Below are 25102 nucleotides of genomic sequence, written 5' to 3' on the forward strand. Positions count from 1 at the left end.
ACGCTGGTCCAACTGAGGCACCAGGTGGAAATGGCATGGCATGCCGTTCCACAGGACTACATCTACCATCTCTACGATCGTCTCCATGGGAGAATAGCAGTCTGCATTGCTGCGAAAGGTGGATATACACTGTACTAGTGCCGACATTGTGCATGCTCTGTTGCCTGTGTCTATGTGCCTGTGGTTCTGTCAGTGTGATCATGTGATGTATCTGACCCCAGGAACGTGTCAATAAAGTTTCCCCTTCCTGGGACAATGAATTCACAGTGTTCTTATTTCAGTTTCCAGGAGTGTATATTTGTCTAACGAAATCCCATTTATGATATGCATTTCTTCTCGGTGCAGTCATTTTAATGGGCAGTAGCGTATCTCTGGAAGTAACAGGAATGATCACGAGCCCTTCGCGTGACAGACGGGCATGACTAGAAAACTAAAGAGACGGACACTGTGGCAGTGTAACGCGATGAATAAAATAAAGAAACAGCGTGATTTCTGTGTATAAAGCATTTTATTAGCGGGAGAGAACAGTACAGAGGCAGCTAATAAATGAGTGACGCTGAAGCAGGACATAGGGGGTAGTTTGTTCAGAATGGTAGTGAGCGATGTAAATACTCGTCGGTGACGTGCAGAGTGCGGAAGGCATAGAGGGACAAATAAATAGGGAGCGAAGTTGAGAGGAGGCAGCTGTGGCGTCGACCGGCGGCGCCTAGTAGGAGTAGTTGTACCCGAGGCCGTCGAAGGTGAAGTGCGAGGAGGAGGAGCCACCGTCGCCGCCACCGCCGTCGGCCTTGCCGGGGGAAGAGCCGGCGTTCTGCGCGTGCGCCGAGGCGGGCACGTGGTACAGCAGCGGCGTCGCCGCGTGGAAGGCGACTGGCGCCGCGGGGTGCAGCGCGAGCGGCGCGCCCGGGTGGAAGGCGACGCCCTCCTTGGTGAGCGCGGGGTAGGCGGGGTGGTAGGCGGCCACGGGGTAGGCGACGGCGCCGCCCGCAGGGTGCACGGCCACCGCGGCCGCGGGCGCCGCGTACGCCAGCGGCGCCGCCGGGTGGTACGCGATGGCGGCCGGCGGGCCCGCGGGCTGGTACGTCACCGGGCCCGCCGTGTAGTACGTCAGCGTCTGCCCCGGCGCGCCGCCGCCCCCGCTGCCGCCGCCCCCGCTGCCGCCGCCCCCGCCTTGCTGCTGCTGCTGCTGTTGGCCGCCTCCCGCAGCACCGGAGCCGTCGGCACCGCCGGCGCCGCTTCCGCCGCCTCCGCCGCCACCGCCGCCAGACGAGGCACCCCCGCCGCCCCCGGCGGCCAGTGCGCGCTGCTGCTGCAGCTGAGACTGCTGCTGCTGTTGCTGCAGGCTGGCCGCCGTGAGTGCGACGGCGGCGCTGGGGTAGAACCCGGCGCTGGCGACCGCCACGGCGCACGCCAGGACCGCGATCTGCAACAGTGCGCCCCGCGTCAGCAAGTGGTCGCACCACCGTCTGACTGCACGCTAGTGCTGATCGCAGGAGCGGATGATGGGTGGATGGGAAGGGTTGTATGGGCGCACGACGGCAAGGTCTTCAGCTCCCGCTCAGTAACAGACTGAGACGGGCGTCAAGAAAAAACTCAAAACAGTAAGATTAAACAGAACGTAAAATACAGGTAACAAGGTTGGAAAAATGTGTGCCTACTGTGGTGTGCGTACTGTAAGACCTTCGGTTCACACACCATCAGATTATTTGACTTGTCGCTCTGGCGAAGTATGCGAGTGTCAGCAATACGTCTCGTGGTCTTATCGTGGCGTGTTTATCTTCTGCCGTTAGGTCAGACGATAGAAATGCCACTTGCACGCTTAGAGTAGCAGATTGACGGTTACCAACTTTAGGCAGAACTTGATTAAGTTTCACACACATTTATTAAAATAATAACAATCATAAACCTTGCGTAACTTGATTCTGGATGCTATTTGCAATTGACAATCTGAAGTTCGTTTGTTACTGGTACGTTAATCTTATTCTCACGTATCTCTGATACTTGACAAAGTGTCTATACATTTCTCTTCATGGCTATGTACAGGAATATGATAATATTATTAGTGCAGACTGAAACTTGGCTATAGAACTGGTACAGACTAATGCAGACTAATGCAGACTGAGTAATCGCACGTCGGTACACTCGTTATAACACCTCGCGCGTTCGCCGGCTGTAGTGTCCGTGCAGTTCTGGGCGCTACAGTCTGGAGCCGAGCGACCACTACGGTCGCAGGTTCAAATCCTGCCTCGGGCATGGATGTGTGTGATGTCCTTAGGTTAGTTAGGTTTAATTAGTTCTAAGTTCTAGGCGACTGATGACCTCAGAAGTTAAGTCGCATAGTGCTCAGAGCCATTTGAACCATTTGAACCTCGCGCATTCAGGTATAACTGTGTGAGTGTGATCCGCGAGGATAAAAGGTTCTACGTTAGCAGCAATTGCATTAGCTGCCTGATATATTAATATGCGGATCGGCCGAAGCATAATTTGGTCCGTCTCTTAGGCAGCGCCATCTCGTAGTGCAGAGACAGACGAGCGCTGCGCCTGCGCTGTTGTGCTTAACGGGGCGCGCTCTATTGGGAAAGTTGTGTTTGCGCTGACTACGCAGAACTATGTACACAACACCTACCCACACCGAAACTTAGGACGAAGCACACAGTCAGAAGTAAAACACAGACAACACAGGAAGAAACTGGTAGAGGGCTAAAACAATATAGCAGATTGAAGTGGCCGGCTGCACGCAAGGAAAAGAGGAAGAAGCCACCCACTTTGCAATGCACTAAAACCTCCAGCCTATAAGTTTAGGCCAAAGTCCAGACACATCACAAAACTTTAAAACCCCAGACACACACGTCTCATCATTAGCTAAAACACGGGGCAGATCCCCATCATCTTGTGCTTCTGCCCTTGCGTCACGGTACAAAATGCAGTCTGTTAAAATGTGGCGGACAGAGATGTGCACAAAACGCGGGATCCTCCCGCCGTACTAGAAACCTATGTCCGAGAGAACAGTGCCCAATCAGCCTGAGCAAGCGGCAGGAGGAACGCCATATCCGAGTTGTTGACTTCATCAGCCGCAATTTGTTGGCCGTCACCGCCAGCCATTCTTCCTCCCACAACTCCATGCACTACCTGTGGAGTGCAGAGGTTTCGCCTGTTTCACTCCACGTCTGAGGTTGCGAAAGAGGATTTTTTTAACTTTAACAGGCTTCTTCTCTCATACGCTATATGTTCAAAAGTATCAGGACACTTATTAGTGGCCGTTAAATAGCCTAACTCCTTTGCACCCTTCAAGTTTGACTTCTTGTGCTCTGCTAGGGGCACTTCCATTGAGATGGAGAAATGGCACCCCACTAATCGTCAAGAGCTGAAAGCAGAGAAAATGGTAAAGTTGGTCATAAGTGTTTATAGCGAAGTCGACGTTCTGACTCACCCCAAAGGTGTTGCATTAGCTTCAGGTCGAGACTCTGGGCGGACCAGACCATTTCATAAATGTTACGGTGGACAGCAGTTGATGCTTTACAACATGATGCTGACGTAAATAATTATCGTATCCGTACCGTTCCTCTACTGCAGGTAGCACTCAAAGCTGTAAAACGTCTTCATATCCTCCTGCATTTAGCGTTTTCCTTAGTGCAATGGACCACATCATAACCACGAAAAAGCTCCCACACCACAACACCACCTCCTCCACACTTCACTGATGGCATTACACGTGATGGCAATCACTCCAAATCACTCATTTCCTGTGCCGTCGCCCTTCTGGCTACAGAAACCTATCGCTTTTAACGAGCTGCTCGATCATTGTACCTCAATTTCTCTAAGTCATTGAGCTAGCTGGAGTAGCATAAACGATTCTGTGGTATCGACGGCTACGATGCCACGGCGTAGGTGCAAGTTCATAGGTTGGCACTACACAATGACACCGACAACAGCGCCCTCTAGCAGGCACTGTTCAGCCCTACGAGAGCCGCTCTAGATTCTGCCCATTCGATCAAGAACAGACGGCCGGCACACTTCGCTTCATATAGAGACTTTGCACTACTTACGACGGGTCTAAGGCTTCGCACCTACGTGCTTCTCAGTGCAAAGTTAGGTATTCGCGTTATTATGTATTCAGTTAATATTGTGATATAGTAAAACCATTTCTAAGAGCAGTACCGAGAGATTTTCATCTTTTCCTGATCCTACTCACTTCCTACATTCGGCCCAGCCTTCAGTTTATAGGAGCAGACCCACCCGCCGCCTTCCAGGCAGGATACGAAAGATTCCTTCCGTTGGTTTCAGCCAGCAGCTGCCGAACGCTCGAAGGTCTCTATTCGTCACTACATGAGATCTGTCTGGTCTTGGGTTAGTTATGGTTGTTCCTTCTCATTTCCACTTCACAATCGCATCAACAACAGTCGACTTGGGCAGCCTTAGAAGGATTGAAATGTCCACGACGGATTTGTTTCTCAGGTGACATCCAATGACTAGTCCACATTCGAAGTCACTGACCCAGTCCACTGTTATTGTACCTTTACTAAGAACGCAGCACCTCCCGTCTCCTTTTATGCTAGCGGCTCTCGCTTTCGCGACATATAGTCGTCAGTTACAAAGAGGTGTCTGGGTACTATTTTATTAGACAGTACATGTTTTCATCCAACTGCACCTTAAGATTGTTATAGTATTGGACACTGTTGGTTTGCTCTTTTCATAATAATCAGTAAGAAAAGCCCTTTTGTACCCCTCAAAAGAGTCATAGTTATGTTTGAGCACGTTAAATCGACTCCGACTTATTCGGTGGAGGGCTATTAGTGTTCGCCCTTTGTTTGGGTGTCGTTCATTTCCGCCTGAAGCAGTGAACCCTAGCGTCGTGCACAGCAAAAATAATCCACATGGAAAAAATCAGCTGCATTTTTTTCTAAAACTAACTAAGCATTCGATGATACCTGTTTGCATTTTCGTTTGGTCAACATTCGACAAATGCGGCACCCATTTTACACAAAGCTCTGTAATTGCTATTTACTCAAGTAAAATTTTCTGTAGGTTTTCTCGTCGAATGGATCTTTCGTTCACTGTGTACTTTCTCGAATTTACACCTGTCAGTTCAGTTTCGGGCATGTTCTTGCGTTAACCTTCATGTTTACTTAGGGGACGTTTCAATGGAGTCACACATTTCTTAGCTGTTTGAAGCCAAACAGCTTGCAAACCTTCATCAAATCAAGCTGAATTTCTGTTGATTACAAACCTTTCCAGTCTGTATTAAAGTGGACAAATATTACACTTTATCTGTTTGAACGAAACAGTATAAACAAAACTGCAGATCAAGTTGACTCTAGCCATAGGTTAATGCGCACCTGTAATCTTTACAATAAAAACAAAATTTGTGTCAGTACTATGACTACGCTAAAGCGGTAAGTATTCTTCCTGCCTTCACAGATACCCGTAATCTGGAAGCACTAACACAAGCACCATGCTTTCACTTTGTCGATCTCTGTATCTACATCTACACTCCGAATGCCACCGCACAGTGCTTGGCGGAGGGTATTTCACACTCATATTACTGATGCCCTGTCGAATTCCATTCCCGTATCGAGCGAGGGAAACATTGCAGCAGGTATGCGTCCTAATTTCTCCGGTCTTGTTATCATTATCCCTTGTTGAGATATACAATTGTCGCAACAATGTGGTAGCAGTGTGTTGTTCGAATACAGGTTCTCTAAATTTACCCAAAAGTGTTTTTCGAGATTTCGCGATATTTCCTACAAGAATTCCCGTGTAAGTTCCCCGAGAACTTCTTTCACAACTTCATAACAGTCATACCGTTCTGTTACGACCACAGCAACCCTAAACGCTGAAACAAACTCTAGAATTGGTCACAATAGTGCGTTGTGAGCAACTTCATTTACACATGCATTGCACTTTCGCAGGACTCTCACAAGAAATCTAAGTCGTACATTCGCTTCCATAATAGTGATGTTGCATAATATTCCGTTTTAATATCACTTCTTAGCATTATACCCAAATACTTATAAGATGTGACGTGCTCAAAATATGCACCAGTAATCTCGTGATCGTATACTATGTGATTCTTTTGTTATAGAAACTATCTTGCGTTTATCCACATGTAAATACAGCTGACATTCATCACAAGAACTGGGATTTTTTCTGCATTTCCTGACGATCGTCCAACGAGGATACTTTCCTATAGAAAACAACACCGTCAGTGAGTGCTGCTGATCCTATCCTATACCTAAATATTAAGAAGCGGTCCTATTACGCTTTCCTGGGGCACACCCATTTCTGCCAAACAATGCGTCCCCGTTTAACGTAACAGGTTCTAGTAATCAAAAATTCATCGGTATAATAACACATCTACGAAGATACTCCGTATAGTGGAATATTGGTCAGTAGTCGACAATACGGTGCTGTTACCATTCAGAAATCTAGGAAGACGAGAACTATCTGTTTACTTGTACCTGTTACTGTTGTCCAAAGTTAACTGCATAACTTTGTAGCTATACGAGAAGAAAGATCTTCAAGGGTACATAGACCGCGCTGTCTACAGTGTTTCCCACATCTGTTGCGGCAGGTGTGACGTAGCAGTCACGTGGCGAATATGGCGACTGACGAGGTTCCAAAGACGTTCGAGTGGTTCAAGATTCTGGAACCAGGAAAATACTTCGAGGTTCTGATGGTGTTGCTTCAGACATTTTCAAGCTCTTCTAGTCGTCTTGGTGCATTATACCGCTGAAATGCTTTACCTAAAGTCTTAGAAACTACAACGATAACCATTAAAATTGAAACAGCAGGAAGGATTGCAAGCTACGTAAGTTTATATATAGGGCGTATACAGCATAGTGGGAAGAATGCGTGATTAAATTTGTTGGTGGGTTGTATGTGTACACGGTACGGCATTTACTATGCGGATAGCAACAAGGGTTTGGATGATACTGTTACGTCATACCAAGCTTCTTCAGCTCTATGGTAGAGTTCACCAATCATTGTGGCTAGCGAGTGCTGGCATGCCCGTATCTCGGCAACCGATCACCGGATGTTATCAGTGGTTGAGCGATCTGGGATGCAAGCTTCTTTGGACAACAGCTGACACCCTCTGTATCGAGGAGGGTCAGTATAGCAAAGGTATCATGTGGACTTGCTTTACATTGTTGACAGCTGATGTCACAGAGACGTCGAAGACAGGACAGGGCCACCTGCCTCAACACATCAGAAATGATACACCTGCTGGCTGCATTACTAGCTGTGTGAAGCAGACGTGATAGCGCTGTCTACCCAGTGACAACCGCTTACCGTCATGACAAGTGCAGAGCCTGTATGACGATGACGAATGCAATCACACACCTTTCCTTGGAGCCTCCACAACAGATACGCTCATTGTGAAGTATGCTGAACCGGGACTCGTCTGAAACGATGCCGTGGTGCCCCCCACGATCCCAGTGTTCTCGATAGCTGCACCCCTATAGGTGAACCTCTCTCCCAGAAGCTTCAGGAGGGGCCACAACAGCCAGCCGCGGTGACCGAGCGGTTCTAGGTGCTTCAGTCCGGAACCGCGCGACTGCTACGGTCGCAGGTTCGAATCCTGCCTCGGGCATGGATGTGTGTGATGTCCTTAGGTTAGTTAGGTTTAAGTAGTTCTAAGTTCTAGGGGACTGATGACCTCAGATGTTAGGTCCCATAGTGCTCAGAGCCATTTGAACCATTTTGAGCCACAACAATAGTCGTCATGCGGACAGCATGTGGTGTCATCCGCGTCGCCGCACTGCTTGTGCGGATACTTGTCTTGCTGCCAACAAGCCCATTTCTTGAGTCGAGGTAGTGGCGTCGCTGTACGCGTCTGTCCTGTCGTGCGCTAGTCGCGTGGGGTCCTCGAGATCCTGCGTGGCGTTGAGTATGACCTTCCTGAACCCATATAGCAGTCATAAGGTCTCGGCCAACGCGAGCTGTCCTGCCAATGCCGACGGTAAATGTTTCTCTTTCTTACGCGAAGCGTAACAGTATCTTGTAACAAACAACATTCAAACCCTGTTGTTGTTGTTATTGTTGATGTGGTCTTCAGTCCTGAGACTGGTTTGATGCAACTCTCCATGCTACTCTAGCCAGTGCAAGCTTCTTCATCTCCCAGTACCTACTGCAACCTACAGCCTTCTGAATCTGTTTAGTGTATTCATCTCTTGGTCTCCCTCTACAATTTTTCCCTCCACGCTGCCCTCCAATACTAAATTGGTGATCCCTTGATGCCTCAGAACATGTCCTACCAACCGATCCCTTCTTCTAGTCAATTTGTGCCACAAACGACTCTTCTCCCCAATCGTATTCAATGCCTCCTTATTAGTTATATGATCTACCCATCTAATCTTCAGCATTCTTCTGTAGCACCATATTTCGAAAGCTTCTATTCTCTTCTTTTCCAAACTAGTTATCGTCCATGTTTAACTTCCATACATGGCTACGCTCCATACAGATACTTTAAGAAACGACTTCCTGACACTTAAATCTATACTCGATGTTAACAAATTTCTCTTCTTCAGAAACGCTTTCCTTGCCATTGCCAGTCTACATTTTCTATCCTCTCTACTTCGACCATCATCAGTTATTTTACTCCCCAAAAAGCAAAACTCCTTTACAATTTTAAGTGTCTCATTTCCTAATCTAATTCCCTCAGCATCACCCGACTTAATTCGACCACATTCCATTATCCTTGTTTTGCTTTTGTTGATGTTCATCTTATATCCTCCTTTCAAGACACTATCCATTCCATTCAACTGCTCTTCTAAGTCCTTTGCTGTCTCTGACACAATTACAATCTCATCAGCGAACCTCAAAGTTTTTATTTCTTCTCCATGGATTTTAATATCTACTCCGAATTTTTCCTTTGTTTCCTTCACTGCTTGCTCAATATACAGATTGAATAACAATGGGGGAGAGGCTACAACCCTGTCTCACTCGCTTCCCAACCATTGCTTCCCTTTCATGTCCCTATGAAAGAAAAATCAGGTGGGTAATATTCCCTTATACAGGGTGATTCACGAAGAGGCGCAAATATTTTAATATGTTAGTCTACAAGTAAAACTAAAGAAAAAGGTCATATAAACATAGGCCCGCAAATTTTTAGGAACGATGTTACGGCTAATAAAACATTCTGCCAAATATTTAGCAAACTTCGCTAATATGAAGCCGTCGCAAAACTGCACGGGGTTAAAGTAAAGCACGATTTCCATTTATTTTGTTGTTATTGATCTGGTTAATCTAATAAAACATCTCCCAGAAGTGTATCTGCAGTAGTTTTCCAGAACATCCAGAGAAACAAAGAAGTAATTTAGTAAAATTTTTAATTTATTAACTACTTGTCCGAATTCGCTTTTTTTAAATGCCAGACAATCGCACAAAGTTTTAAAAAGAAGTTGTAAAGAATTTAATTTTGTAAAAATGATGGTAATAACATTAACTGAAACTGTCTGAATGTGTCAGGTAATCTGCTTTTATTAATACCATAGCACACGAGAATTCATGTTAAACCGGAAAAAACAAAGCACAGTGTTAACGAAGCTGTATAGTGTACATACAGTTTCACAATACATCCACAATGAATGTTCAAAAATGTCTCCACCGGGTTCAATGCGTTTAGCTGCACGTGTATGAACAGATTACGTTGCTCATATCAGTTCCACAGGGTTGTTCTTCATTTCATCTATTGCATTAATAATGCTAGCAAGTAATGTATCACATGTGTTGACTTTGTCCTCATAAACTATGTCTTTCATTCATCCCCATACACAAAAATCCATTGATGTCAAATCGGGCGATCTGGGTGGCCACAGACGTGTAGCACCACGACCAATCCATTTCTGGGGAGAATGTTCTTTTAAATGTCTAGTAACGGCGTTGGTGAAATGTGGAGGAGCGCCATCATGTTGGAAATACATTTGCAATCGCGTAGCAAGTGGAACATCTTTGATCAAGTGAGGCATATCTTCTTGAAGGAATTTTAAGTATGTCTCGCTAGTTAGACGTCCTGGGAAAATGAATGGTTCAATAAAGTGTGTGTTGATTATACCACACTACACATTTATGCTAAATCGCTACTGGAAATTGAGTTGCACTGTTGCATGTGGGTTTGATTCTGCCATCTCGAGTAAACTGTGCCTCATCAGTTAATAAATGTATTTTTGTAACTGTCGATTAATATTTAACCAGATGCATAACTCCATGTGAAGGGCAGGATCTTCCGGGTGTTCTTTCACTGAATGTTATTATGTTCTTTCTCTGGGCAATACAGAAAACTAACTCGTTTCAAGGTCAGGAAACGACTGAAACAACTCACGAACAGCTGCCAACAATGACATATACGTTTTTACATTCTTGATGGAAAGTAAACAAATTTATTTGTATAATGATCTTCGCTTCTATGGATGTTCTGGAAAACTACTGCAGATATACGTCTGGGACATGTTTCATTAAATTCACCAGATCAATAACAACAAATCAAATGGAAATCGTGTTTTACTTTAAGCTCATACAGTTTTGAGATGCCTTCATATAAGCGAAGTTGCTAAAATTCAGGCAAAATCGTTTATTAGCCGTAACTCCGTAACTAAACATTTGCGGACCTATGTTTATATCAACCTTTTTCTTTAGTTTTACTTGTAGAATTATATATTATTATATTATTTGCATATCTTCGTGAATCACCCTCTATAAGCTTGTAGATGGCGTTACCACTATATTCTGTGCGAGATCGCGCTGACATGCTATTTTTTTCGATCATTGCCATACTAAGAGTGGTACTGTGGATGGCAGTTATCTCAATGACACAAAGACAAGCTCATCGCTATCGGTCAGACTTTTGTTCCAGAAGATCAGATTGGAGAAAAACCAATTTTCGCCCATTCGTCCATAATAAGAATGCGCCTTTGGCATAGCTTTTGCGCGGCACATTCGCATAGATCAAAATAATTAATTCTGGGAAATGCATCCACAGTGGCAATTAGAAGGCTTATCTTCACTACATCGTTCTATCCTGTATGGACTACAACTAAGAGCACGTATAACTCAGGATAGCATCACTAGGAGTGCCTGTCTCTACGAGTATAGTGTCACACTTAATCAACATTCGACAAGAAATGAACTGTATAGTAGACAAATTCCTCCAAAAGACGAATACAGACAAAGCTTACGTCTCCTAGACAGGATTGTGTACAGAAACAGTGCATATGTCAGTGAACACCCTTGATATATAAACGCCTGTGCCAGTTTCAGTAAAATCGTTTTGGATGTTAGACCGCGTCGTAGTACATCACTGAAACAACGATCGATTTGCAGTTTGACCGCCCTGAAGAAGACCGGTACAAAGGCGGTCGAAATGTCTATGGTTTAGTTGTAGCCAGTCAGCTCAAGACGTCAGTTGCATCCCACTTCCAATATCTAAGGTACAGCGGGTCATCTTGCAGGATACGCTGGGTTAATGGTACCCAACCCAATCGAAGTACTGCATGAATCCAGGACAGAGGTTCTTTGTAACTTTGACTCGATTTAGTAATCGCTGCAGTGACATACTCTGTCAACCCGTGATGCTTTGTCAGATAGCGTATGTGTTGTTGCAATCGATACGGAAATGCTTAAAAATCAAGTCATTGACTTAGAAAAGGTTGGTTTTGTTTAAAAAATACAACACGTAAGAAGATAGTACATAATAACTGTCAAGCGATATTCTGCAGATTAAAAACGAAAATGAAAAAGATGATAAATGAAGAGACATTGTAGGCAGAGCTCAAATTCGAAAGGAAAGAGAAATATGGCGGCTTTTGAAAAGTTTAATTTCGGTATTCCCCTTAAGTTATTTAGGGAAAGGAAAGAAAACCTAATCTTTAGATCTTCCCAAACACGTGTCCAATACATTGACAACTGTTTCATCTTGCCCGGTCTGCGAAAAAGAGATGGAAACTATTTTCACACTGTATTTTCCACCTGAATTATTTTTAAATTTTGAGGTGTCCTCCTGGTATTTGACAACGGTATCTGCCGCTCATTTTGATAAAACGACACCAACGCGTTGTTCGCTCACTTCTTTAAGACGGATAGGTGTGGCCCAATGTTTAATCGCGGGATTCGCTTTGAGGCACCATGAGACCACACAGGTCTTAAGTACTCGATCGAAGAATCACAGTCGTGCGACCGTGGACTCGATTCAGGAGAACTGTGAGAAATTCGTGTCCGACCACTCAGAATTAGGTTCTCCATGTTTTCCCCCCTACATCTTTTAAGGAGGGTTTCCTTTCCCATCTTTCCGCAGTCCGAGACTTTGATCCTTCTTGATGACATTATCGGCGACTGCTGTTTCATCCTGTGCTGGAGGCTCGTGCCGTTATCACACTGCTCTCTCGGCCGTTAACGTCAGCTTTCTGATTTAGAGCGGCTGCTCATCTTCCAATGAGTTCCTCATGAGTACAGTCGAATCTCCCACTCCCTCCTCTTCCCGCCCCTCGCCCAAACCAAATCTCTAGCTTTCGCGGAGATCTGAGACACTGTCAACTCAGCTAAAAGGATGAACAATTTAAGTGGTAAGACTAATTGAGGACTGTTCCGTACTTTACCGAGGTACTAACATGAGTCAATTAAATTTTATGTTCTATGTAACTTAAGTGTCAAGAAGAATTTTCTGAAGCCATCTGAAGTGGAGCTTTGAACGTCTGCACGTGTACGGTAAACACAAGATGTGATGAAGATGGGGAGGGTTGTATGGGCGCACGACGGCAAGGTCTTCAGCGCCCGCTCAGTAACAGATTGAGACGGGTGTCAAGAAAAGACTCAAAACAATAAGATAGAACGTAAGAAACAGAAAACAAGCTTGGAAAAATATGTGCCTACCCACACCGAAAGGTGGAAGAGAATGAAACTTTTTAAATGTCGTTTTACAGAAATTTTCTAAATATCAGATGGATAAAGAGATGCCGGCCGCGGTGATCTCGCGGTTCTAGGCGCTCAGTCCGGAACCGTGCGACTGCTACGGTCGCAGGTTCGAATCCTGCCTCGGGCATGGATGTGTCCTTAGGTTAGTTAGGTTTAAGTAGTTCTAAGTTCTAGGGGACTGGTGACCACAGATGTTAAGTCCCATAGTGCTCAGAGCCATTTGATAAAGAGATACAGCGTATAGATGCGACGAATATAAATTTACGGTACAACTTGAGGCTCGCTGAGTCATGAAGTAATTGAAGAGATGAAGAGGCTTTCGCATGGTGTACTAACGTGCAGATCAGTTTTCGGACAACAACAACAGCAGGCAGTGAGAGCACGACTGTCGCTGTTTAGGGTGCATTAACGTCTGGAACAACCCATGAGTCGCAGACTCTGAGCCTGTAGACATGCAGACTTTCCAAAAAACAACTATCAGTCACACAATTACGAAGATACCAAGGGCAGATAAGTGCGAGAACTATCGCACAGTAAGCTTAATGGCTCAAGTATCCAAGTTACAGACAAGAATAATCAGGAAAAATATAGAGAAGATTGGAAAAGGAAGTTGGGGTTCCGTTAGATAACGACCAGTTTGGCTCTGGGAAAGCAAAAGCCACCAGAGGAGGAGTTCTGAAGCTGGGATTTTTAATGGAAGCAAGGCTTAAGAACAATCAGGACACATCCTTAGGATTTTTCGACCTGTAAAAAACCCTTGACAGTTTAAAATGGTGCAATAGATCCGAAACTCAAAGAAAACTAGGGTGAGCTACATATAAATGTTGTTGTTGTTGTGGTCTTCAGTCCTGAGACTGGTTTGATGCAGCTCTCCATGCTACTCTATCCTGTGCAAGTTGCTTCATCTCCCAGTACCTACTGCAACCTACATCCTTCTGAATCTGCTCTTTCTCCTGATAACGACATCCTCTTGAGTAGTCCCCGCCCGGAGATCCGAATGGGGGACTATTTTACCTCCGGAATATTTTACCCAAGAGGACGCCATCATCATTTAATCATACAGTAAAGCTGCATGCCCTCGGGAAAAATTACGGCCGTAGTCTCCCCTTGCTTTCAGCCGTTCGCAGTACCAGCACAGCAAGGCCGTTTTGGTTATTGTTACAAGGCCAGATCAGTCAATCATCCAGACTGTTCCCCTTGCAACTACTGAAAAGGCTGCTGCCCCTCTTCAGGAACCACACGTTGGTCTGGCCTCTCAACAGATACCCCTCCGTTGTGGTTGTACCTACAGTACGGCTATCTGTATCGCTGAGGCACGCAAGCCTCCCCACCAAAGGCAAGGTCCATGGTTCGCGGGGGGGGGGGGGGGGGGGGGGGGGGTACATATAAATAGGGATAATATATAGATACAGGATGTCAGAAACAGGTTGAAAAACTTGTTAAGGTGTTGCAGCGTAGGCTGTACGGGGAAATAATTGCTAAGGACATTCGATACGTCGTGTCACTTTCGAGTTAATTAGTAATGAAGTTAGCCAATCAGGCCGACGTACACGCAAATTAAAGCGACTCGCCAGATAAAATTGGTGTCAATTGTTATCATAACTTAGACGACAGCGCACGAGACTGCTCAGACTTTCGCTCGGATTAGATCCTTCCTACCGTCCTATTTCCAATTTTTGTATCGCTCTATTGTTCGGTTTTAGGAAACAAAGCAAAGACCACGTTTGGCGTCACCGACTCTGGTGGGCTGATTTAATTTGCCCGTGCAAAAGCCTGATTGGCTAACTTCAGTGTTAATTAACTCGGAAACGGGGCGGCGTGTCGATTTTTTTTCTTAACCGTTGTTTGTCAGCAACAACCTACTCTACAACACCCTAACAAGCTTCTCAGACTGTTTCTGACCACTCTGTATAGACAATAACTAAAACGGAAGGTGTAAGACTAAAAGACCAAGAACTAAGTGTTCGAATTAAATAGACTGTAAGACACGTTTACCGTCTTTCACGCCTACTGTTCAATCTGTACATCGGATAAGCTATTTCAGAAATAAGAGAAAGGTTCAGGTGATCGATTAAAATTCAGTGTGAGAGGATATCAATGATAAGATACGATGATGACATTACTACACTTGGTGAAAGAAGGAAGAATTAGAGGACGTCTTGAGTACACTACTGGCCATTAAAATTGCAACACAGGAAGCAGATGCTGTGATACGCAAATGATTGGCTTTTCAGAGCATCCAAACAAGGTTGGCGCCGGTGGCGACACCTACAACGTGCAGACATGAGAAACGTTTCCAACGGATTTCTCATACACAAACAGCAGTTGACCTGCGTTTCCTGGCGAAACGTTGTTGTGATGCCTCGTGTAAGGAGGAGAAATGCCTACCATCACGTTTCCGACTTTGATAAAGGTCGGATTGTAGCCTATCGCGACTGCAGTTTATCGTATCGTCACATTCCTGCTCGCGTTAGTCGAGATCCAATGACTGTTGACAGAATATGGAATCAGTGGGTTCAGGAGGGTAATACGGAACGCCGTGCTGAATCCCAATGGCCTCGTATCACTAGCAGTCGAGATGACAGGCACCTTATCCGCATGGCTGTAACGGATCGTGCAGCCACGTCTCAATCCCTGAGTCAACAGAAGGGGACATTTGCAAGACAGCAGCCATCTGCAGGAACAGTTCGACAACGTTTGCAGCAGTGTGGACTATCAGCTCGGAGACCATGGCTGCGGTTAGCCTTGACGCTGCATCACAGAGAGGAGCGCCTGCGATTGTGTACTCAACGACGAACCTGGGTGCACGAATGGCAAAACGTCATTTCTTCGGATGAATTCAGGTTCTGTGTACAGCATTATGATGGTCGCATCCGTGTTTGGCGACATCGCAGTGAACGCACAGTGGAAGCGTGCATTCGTCATCGCCATACTGGCGTATCACCCGGCGCGATGGTATGGGGTGCCATTGGTTACACGTCTCGGTCACCTGTTGTTCGCATTGACGGCACTTAGAACAGTGAACGTTACATTTCAAATGTGTTACGACCCGTGGTTCAATCCTTCAATCGATCCCCGCGAAACTCTACATTTCAGCAGAATAATGCACGACCGCATGTTGCAGGTCCTATACTGGCCTTTCTGGATAGGGAAAATGTTCGACTGCTGCCCTGGCCAGCACATTTTCAGATCTCTCACCAATTGAAAACGTCAATGGTGGCCAAGGAACTGGCTCGTCACAATACGCCAGTCACTACTCTTGATGAACTGTGATATCGTGTTGAAGCCGCATGGGAAGCTGTACCTGTACACGTCATCCAAGCTCTGTTTGACTCAATGCCCAGGCATATATAAACCTGTCACTATGGCCAGAGGTCGTTGTTCTGGGTACTGATTTCTCAGGATCTATGCATCCAAATTTCGTGAGAATGTAATCACATGTCAGTTCTAGTATGACATATTTGTCCAATGAATACTCGTTTATCACTTGCATTTCTTCTCGGTGTAGCAATTTTAATGACCAGAAGTGTGGAATGAACAGAGTAATGAACATGCAGTATGGACTGAGAGTATACCGAAGAATGACGAAAGTAATGAGGATTACCAGAAATCACATTACTGTTAAATTTCATATCAAAATTGAGCATCACGAAGTAGACGAAGTTAAGAAATTTTGCTATCTTGGAAGCAATATAACACAGGACGAACGAAGCAAGGAGGACATAAAAAAGCAGATTAGCACAATTTAAGAGGAAATTCCTGGCGAAAGAAGTATGCAAGTAACAAAAACTTTCCTTAATGTGAGGAAGAAATTTTTGTGAATATTCGTTCGCAATAGATTATTGCATGGTACTGTATCGTGGATTGTGGAAAAACCAGAACAGAATAGAATCGAAGATGTGAGAGGTAGTGCTACAGAAGAATAGTGAAAATTAGGTGAACTGATAAGATAAGAAATGAGGTAGTTTCCCGCAGAATCGGCGAGGAAAGGAATATTTAGGAAAAACACTGAAAAGAAAGGATAAGATGATAGGATATCTGTTAAGACAGAATAGCTTCCATAGTACTAGAGGGAGTTGTAGAGGATAAAAACTGTAGTCGAAGATAGGGCTTAGAATACATTCAGCATATAACTGAGGACGTGGGATCAAGTGCTACTCTGAGATGGAGAGGTTGGCACAGGAGAGGATTTCGTGGCGGGCCGCTTCGAACCAGTCAGAAGACTGATAATTTGCAAAAAGCTCGTAAAAGTAGTGTGAGCGGAAAGCGGTACGCCTGCACCCGTGCCTTACCTGCAGAACGGACATGGTGCGAGCGCACAGCTGTGGCTGCGACTTGGAGAGGCGTGGTCGCCGCCACCGCTTATATACACCGCGCACTCACCTGTCGCAAGGAGCGTCCCGCGCCTGTCACAATGAACCATTCACGTTAATCGTCCCGTCCGCGGGCCTTCCAGAAACATTGTCGCGTCTGCAGTCCCGGCCCTGCAGCAGCTACACCGCGTGGGCAGTATGCAGATGCTCCTCTGTCTCAACGCGACGCTCGGCGGTTTCACCTTCCGCACCGGAGGTCTACCTGACTTGGAACGTATTTCTTTCTGCTATCTTCCAGGACGAAGCTTACAATGAACAGGTGCACATATCGAAATTTGTAAGTACACTTTTTCTCTTAAACACCGTTAATGATAAAACCCGCTACAGCTGCAATTCATTTATAAACAGGAAAGCACTACCCGTTTTCAGGACACATGTCTCATCTTCAGGTGCATGTTAAAATGATGAGCCCACAAAGGACGGATAACTAAGGATAAAACATATTGAAATAGGCCTATGTTTAAATAGTGCGTCCGTGGAACATGACATGTCAGAAAATATTCTCTTCAATCCTAGGTCTACCGGTAAGCCTTCCGTAGAGGAGGGCAACGGTCCTGGCTTAGTCCTTTCAGACCCTCACCCAAACTTGAAATGAAAATTTTGAAATAAATGCATTTTTGTAACTAAAAAATATAGAATCGTGGACCAATTGCTTAGAAAGTTTTATTTTTTAATTTTGATACAAATTTTGAACCCACACGATTGTGTGGGTCGGGATTATCTTACATATTTATGTCATTTCTTGTAGTGATATTCACGAAAGCAATTACTGTCTTTTGGTAAAAACAAATAAATATTACACTTCAGACATCTTGTTCTCGTCCTCTTCTCGCAATTTTTTGGCTGCAGCAACGAGCTGAAGGCAAATCATCAACAGTTGGCCAGTGATGATAGCCGTCTAGCCGCTTCTCATCATATGGTATGTTTGTTGGTTTGTACATTTTATTTGGTGGCTCTTCATCGGATTCACTTTCATGTTCCTGTCCTGGAGAAGAAATTAGTGCTTCCCCAATCACTTGTCGGAATCCAAGAAGATCTAAAGTATTTTTCTTTTGTACTTTATTGGCTTCGCATTCAACTTTGTATTTTAACAAGGAATTGACGCAAGTCAAATCAAGTAGATGAGTCAAAACTTTTAAAGTCCACTTTGTCTTCAAGAAAGTCCTGTAGGTCTTCTCCATCATTTGATCGCAGAGGTCCACTCCTCCCACACACTTCACTACGACAGCAGGACATGGCACTAACATGTACTTCTTTTATGGTTTACTCCATCTCTCGACATTGCTTACAGGTTCACATCCTGTACAAGTAGAGGCAAGGGTCACAGATTTTGAATCTTTCCACTGGACAATGACTATATTATCATCGTCCCTGCAGAATTCTTCCATATCTCCTCTCTTCAGTCTTGTTTCTTCTGTCACATGAACTGGTTTCACTCTGTTTTTCATTATGGTTCCTGTTCCTTCCAGCCCTAGGCCAAGTAACTGTTGCAATAATGGCAAAGCTGTAAAATATCTGTCAAAATATAGCCTTGCGCCTTGAGGTAATGTTTGAGCTACGCGAAGTATTACAGATGGCCCAAGACCAAGGCCAACATCTAGCAGAGGAGTTCATTTATCTTGATAAAATTCAAAATCGAGTACTAAACCTTTCGTTGTTGCTAAAACAAAGTTTTTAATTCCCAAAGGGCGCGGTTTGTTTGGAACATACTGAGACAATGTGCAGCATCCAGTAAATGGTACCATTTGCTCATCGATGGAATAATCATTTTCAGAGGGGCGTGGAAGTCTCAAACAAGCACTGCGTACAACATTAATTGCAGGTTGTACTTTCCACAATCTATTAGTTTCTGATTCACGTGGAATGCTGTTAGTGTCCACAACATGCAGTGCTGTTCTGAGAGTGAAGAACTTGTCTCTAGGCATACAATCTGCAATAGCTCGCATACGCAATGACTTCTGCCAGCACATACGTGTACGGGGATATCTAATGCATCCCATAAGTACATGCATGCCATACAGCTTTTTTATCTTTGAGGATTTGTATGAAGCAACTTCTCTTTCTTCGAAAAGTAGTAACTGTTAGTGCAGTCAGATGCTAACTGAAAAAAATCTTACTAAAGATTAAGACAATATCCCGCGTCTGTAACGAGATATCGATATAAATCGAGTTGTATACGAAACAGCTATTCCTGCACAGTCTTGTGACTTGGGACTCAACTGCATAGCGGAAGAATATGATGCTACAACGGAAATAAATCGCACCCTCACAATTGTGCGTATCGGGTCTGAAAGGGTTAGGGGCGCGCCAAAAGTGCATCCGCATGAATGCAGATGGGCGGTCTTTCGAACACAGTACTTCATAGACACCGACCAGACCATCACGACGCCAGCCGGAAGTTGAAATGCCACACCAGCTTCCCTAGCGAGAGATTTCTGGCAGACCTAGGATTGAACAGGGACATTCTCTTGCATGTCACGTACCAGCGATACATTATTTTAACATATTTTAACCTATTTTAATCTCAGTCATGCATCCTTTGTGAACTCACATTTTAATATGCACCTTAAGATGGACATATATCCAGAAACTGGATAGTGCTTCCCTGTTTGAAAGTAAATAATTTTTACAACTGTAGCGGATTTTATCATTGACAATGAATAACAGTTCTGGATGTCCCGTTAAGAGAAACGTGTTTGTCTAAACAGCCCATATTAAACAAAGCTGTTGACATTGAGCTTCAGTTTCATGCTACAGGGTGTCCACAATTAAAGTTCCACTTTCAAAACGTTGTAGAAAGCGATCCACTGCTGAGAATAATATCAATGAAATGTGGAACTTAGGGATAGCAGGAAAAGATGTGAACGGGACCTAATCAGCTGCCGGTGGTTGCACAGTAAACACATACACTTTATTTAAGGAAATAACTATTTTTTAAACAATCATTTTAAAAAAATTGACTGTAACACAAGCTACACTGACGACTGAAGGCCTTATTAACAAGAATTCAAATGATTTGTCAGCTGAAGACCCCAAGCAGTAGGAATAATTTAAACAAAATATTATTTTTAAACAATTGACACAATCAGACCAAATGAAGAAGGGAGTAATGCACAGTGATCCAAGGATCGACCTGAGAAAAGTCCCTAGAGATCCGTAAGCGGTGAGACAGACAGCCAAGAGTTATGCTCACTTAACAGGATGGCAACTCAAACTAGGAACAGCTTAGAAGATGACCAGCACACTCGTAAAATGCACCTAAGATGCGGTAGAATAACAGTTAACACCGACAAATGACAAGCATTTAATTACACAAGTTGGCTCCAGCAAATCCTAGTACGCAGACAGGGTTAAGACCAAACTGCCTAATCAAATTCTGACTAGATGCACATGGAAAAGGACAATTCCACAAACAAATCAAACAATGCTAAAATAGTCACTATATAGCATCAAGACGAATTGCACGTAGACATGAACGCTAAGAACACAGAAACGGTCGAAAGACCAGATACAGGTCGTCCACTGAGATGACCGACCGAATGACCAACCATCGGTAGTTGCCAATCAAGTTAGGCAAGGGAAACGTCGGAGTATAAAACCGCCAACCAACAGCTTGATGGCATGAGGTCTTTTCGACGGACGGCCACACACACAACTTGCACTACTCGCATATAACGATCCATTCAACATAAACTCGCTGAATCCGGACCTCGACGTGGTGGTGCACTCTCGCGACCACATCCTTCCATCGGGCAGTGCATATATCGCCAGCTCCTCCAGCGAGTACTGGAGCTGTCGGACATCACTGCTGTTCCTTCCCCACTGAACTGCCTCACACGACGAAGTATTTCTCAATCAGGTGATGGCGCACTGTAATGTAGTTGCCGTCTCTGCAGCAACAAAATGGCTCTGAGCACTATGGGACTTAACTTCTGAGGTCATCAGTCCCCTAGAACTACTTAAACCTAACTAACCCAAGGACATCACAAACATCCATGCCCGAGGCAGGATTCGAACGTGCGACCGTAGCGGTCGCGCGGTGCCAGAATGTAGCGCTTAGAACCGCTCGGCCACCCCGGCCGGCCTGCAGGAACAGCTCACACGGTAGACAACAGAAAACAAACATTTTGCATTCCTTTTTTGGAAGTACACCCTATTAAGTAAGCAATGTGTTCAAAACAAAGTGTGAAAATAGCTTTCACAAAAAAAAATATCAGCAGTTATCCATTCATAATATAAAGAATAATTTGCATTTACATCTATACTCTGCAAACCTCTGTGAAGTGGATGCTAGAGGGTATGTGCTATTGTATCAGTTATACTATGACCTTTTCCAGTTCCACTTACGTATTGAGTGCAGAAAGAATGATTGCTTGAATACTTCATGCGCATTTAACTACTACCTCACAGTATTTTATTCCCTCATGAAGTTTGTTGTAAATAACAGTACAGTTCAGAAGGAACAGCGTTGTTCATTCTTACTAGGGTGTCCTGAAAAATAATGCCTCCGACTCTTACAGGTTTTTCAATAAAACAAACATTATTAACATTCCATAACTTTATTCTTCATGTCTACATATTTATTTATCAACATAGTCATCCTAATGAAGATCTCATTTCCTACAACAAGAGACCAGTTTATTCAAACTGTCACTGTAGAATGTTGGACTTCGTTGACGCAGCCTCTACCTCACCTCTGATTGCACTGCTTCATCACTATCAAAGTGAACTCCTCGAAGTTGTGCTTTAAGTTTTGGAAGCAGATGAAAATCGAATGGGGCCAAGTCGGGGACGTATGGAGGATAATCGATGGCAGTGAATCCAAGACATCGGATTGTTGTAGATGTTGCAGCGCTCGTGTGCGTGTTCTGGCACTGTCATGGTGAAAGAGAGGATGCCCCAGATGTGGACGAACTCCTCGAATACAGGCTTTTCTCTCACGCACTGCCATTGTCACGTTACACGCCGCCATGTTACGTGCTACTATTCGGAGCACTCTAGCGGCAGACGGTTGCAACTTGGGTCAACGAAGCGGAAAAGTCGACGAGTACCTCAACCGCTATTCAGAACAGAATAAAAAATTCTGAGGTATAATTTTTCTGCACACCCTCGTCTAATACCAGAAGAAAACATGAGTTTCCTTATTCCGCCTTTAGCACAAAAAGCAGTGCACAATGCTGCCACTTTTTGATCACTTAACTCAGTGACATAAAGAACCTAACACACAGCAAAGTCCAATGTGAGAACAAATTGAAAAACATTATCCTTGACAAATTCTATTCCGTGCAATAATTTCTACTTTTGTAATACATAAAAGCTGGTGGGTATGAATTACTAATTCATATCTGTATTAATAAAGCAACACTTGTAAACAGTCAGCTTCCAGCCATATCTACAAATGAATGTGTAATATGATTGTAAAATGACTTGTTGTACATCATTACGATGTATCGTACAAAGGATCCTCAGAACATGGAACTAACGAACATTATGTAGCGGGTAAGATTAGGGGTTACCATGCAATGGAGTTCACTTGAGACCGGGGCATGGGCGCGCCCGCAACAGATTCGAACTCGTCCGCGCAGAGGCACGTTACTGTCGGCAGGGAAGTTTATAGAAATAATAAATTTGGGCAATAACCAACCCGCTCTGCTACTGTGACGTCACCGTGAGCATCATTGCTTCTCCCAGCTTTTTTAAATGTAAAATCATTTTCGGTGCTGAAATATTAATTTCAAAATTACATAGTTTTCAGTGGTAGGCTTATATCAGCACACCAGTAACAGATCAAATCACGTATTTATTTTGTCACTGGCCCACTTTTTAATTCGAAGCGTTGACTTGAAAATTCAGGAACGAAGTACGTGTCAACACAAGGAATTAAGTCTTCCGCACTACGACTTAAAAGGAAACAAAGCGAGTTCACCTTGCCGACGACGATAACATCCTGACCGCCAAATATGCCGAGCTTTGGCATTGTACGTCTTTTAATGGTGTAAAATAATTGTGGACGATGTTTTAGTACTATGAACAAGGCACAGCAACCAGTTCCACCTAAACATTTACTTTCCTCTTGACCGGTTTCATTAATTGTCAAGAGATGTACATTAAATTTATCTCATAATCGAGCCCTGTATGTTCTAAAATCCAAGTAAAGCATTTCCAGAGAACAATTCCTTGAAACTTGGTTAAACACACCTTGTTAAAGGAGCTACACTGCCTGCATTACGTTGTAAACTCAAGGTCTCTACAGAACTTTTACGTTCCCAAATTTTTATTCAGTTCCACCCTATTACCAGGATAAATATCGTCTTCTTGTATTTCAAGGGGAGTGGCTTGTGTTTTTCATACTTGTTTTTCACGACAGCATGAAGGGCGAACGTTCGCGTTCTGCAGGAATTTTTATTGTTTCTGTATAAACAGTGAGGAATTACTCTGTAGGCGCTGCACATAGTTCTTTTATTATATTGTAAAGTGTGACACAGCTATTGCATTATTAATACACTCTAAGACAAAAAAAAAACGACGCACCGCGAAGGAGTTGTCCAAATGGGACGGAAATCGGTAGATGTGTTGTACATGTGCACACAAATGAAATATGACAGTTTCAGAAAAAAATTGATGATTTATTCTAAGAAAAGAGCTCCACAAATTGGGCACGTCAGTGACGTCTTAGTCCACCTCTGGCCTCGTGCAACCAGTTTATGGCTTTGAACTGACTGATGGACTTGTTGGACGTCCTCCTGAGAGATATGACGCCAAATTCTGTCCAGCTGGCACGTTAGATCGTCAAAATCCTGAGGTGGTTGGAGGTCTCTGCCAGACAAGCAGCAGAAACTCTCGCCGTGTGCGGGCGGGCATTATCTTGCTGAAATGAAAGCCCAAAATGGCTTGTCATGAAGGGCAACAAAACGGGGCGTATAATATCGTCGTCGTACCACTGTCCTGTAAGCGTGCCGCGGATGGCAACCAAATGGGTCCTACTATGAAAAGAAATGGCACCTCAAACCATCACTACTGGTTGTCGGGCTGTATGGCGGGCGGCAGTCAGTTTGGTACCCTAAGACAATCCTACTCCAGTCAATGAGATTCCCGGCGGACGACTTGCCTGGAGACGCCCCGGACACCGGTGGAATACCATCCTAACTGTCGCCCGCAATACAGCCCGACAGCCAGGACTGATGGTCTGGGGCGCCATTTCATTTCATAGCAGAAAACTTTTGGTTGTCACCGCGGAACCCTTACAGCACAGTAGTATGTCGACGATATTCTACGCCCCTCTTAGTTGCCCTTATGGCTAGCTATTCTGGGCTTACATTTCAGCAAGATAATGCCTGCCTGCAAACGACGTTTCTACTTGTCTTCGTGCTTGCCAAACCCTACCTTGGCCTGCAATCTCTCTCTCCAACTGAGAACGTTTGGAGCATTATGAACAAGTCTCTAAACATCTCTGAATTTTGACAATCTAACACGCCAGTTGGACAGAATTTGGTACGATATCCCTCAGGAGGACACCCCCTCAGGAGGACACCCAAAAACTCTTACCAATCAGTACCAAGCCGAATAACTGCTTGCATAAGGACTAGAGGTGGGCCAGCCCTTTATTGACTTGACGTTCTTTCTCTTGAATAAACCATTTTTTGTTTGTCAGTACATGCACATCACATCTACCGATTTCCGTCCCATTTCGTCTTAGAGTGTATTTTGATGTTATCTATACAAACTGACATGACATCTAATATAGTGCATAAACAAATTCTACATCTACATGACTACCGTGCAATTCACACTTCGTGACTAACAGATGGTTCATCGAACCATTT

At 44.4% G+C, this 25102-nt stretch overlaps 1 protein-coding gene across 1 annotated transcript; it reads right to left on the bottom strand.

Annotated features, from left to right (window-relative positions):
- Positions 1 to 489: 489 nt before the first annotated feature.
- Positions 490 to 17229, bottom strand: LOC126335194 (uncharacterized). Its single transcript, XM_049998202.1, has 2 exons — positions 17199 to 17229; positions 490 to 1423 (listed from the first exon to the last, which is right to left on the bottom strand). Exons 1-2 carry the CDS (start codon positions 17211 to 17213, stop codon positions 707 to 709), a joined length of 732 nt encoding a protein of 243 aa, XP_049854159.1. The 5' UTR covers positions 17214 to 17229; the 3' UTR covers positions 490 to 706.
- Positions 17230 to 25102: the final 7873 nt, after the last annotated feature.

Source organism: Schistocerca gregaria, chromosome 1, assembly GCF_023897955.1.
Source record: "Schistocerca gregaria isolate iqSchGreg1 chromosome 1, iqSchGreg1.2, whole genome shotgun sequence".
Lineage (NCBI taxonomy): Eukaryota > Metazoa > Arthropoda > Insecta > Orthoptera > Acrididae > Schistocerca > Schistocerca gregaria.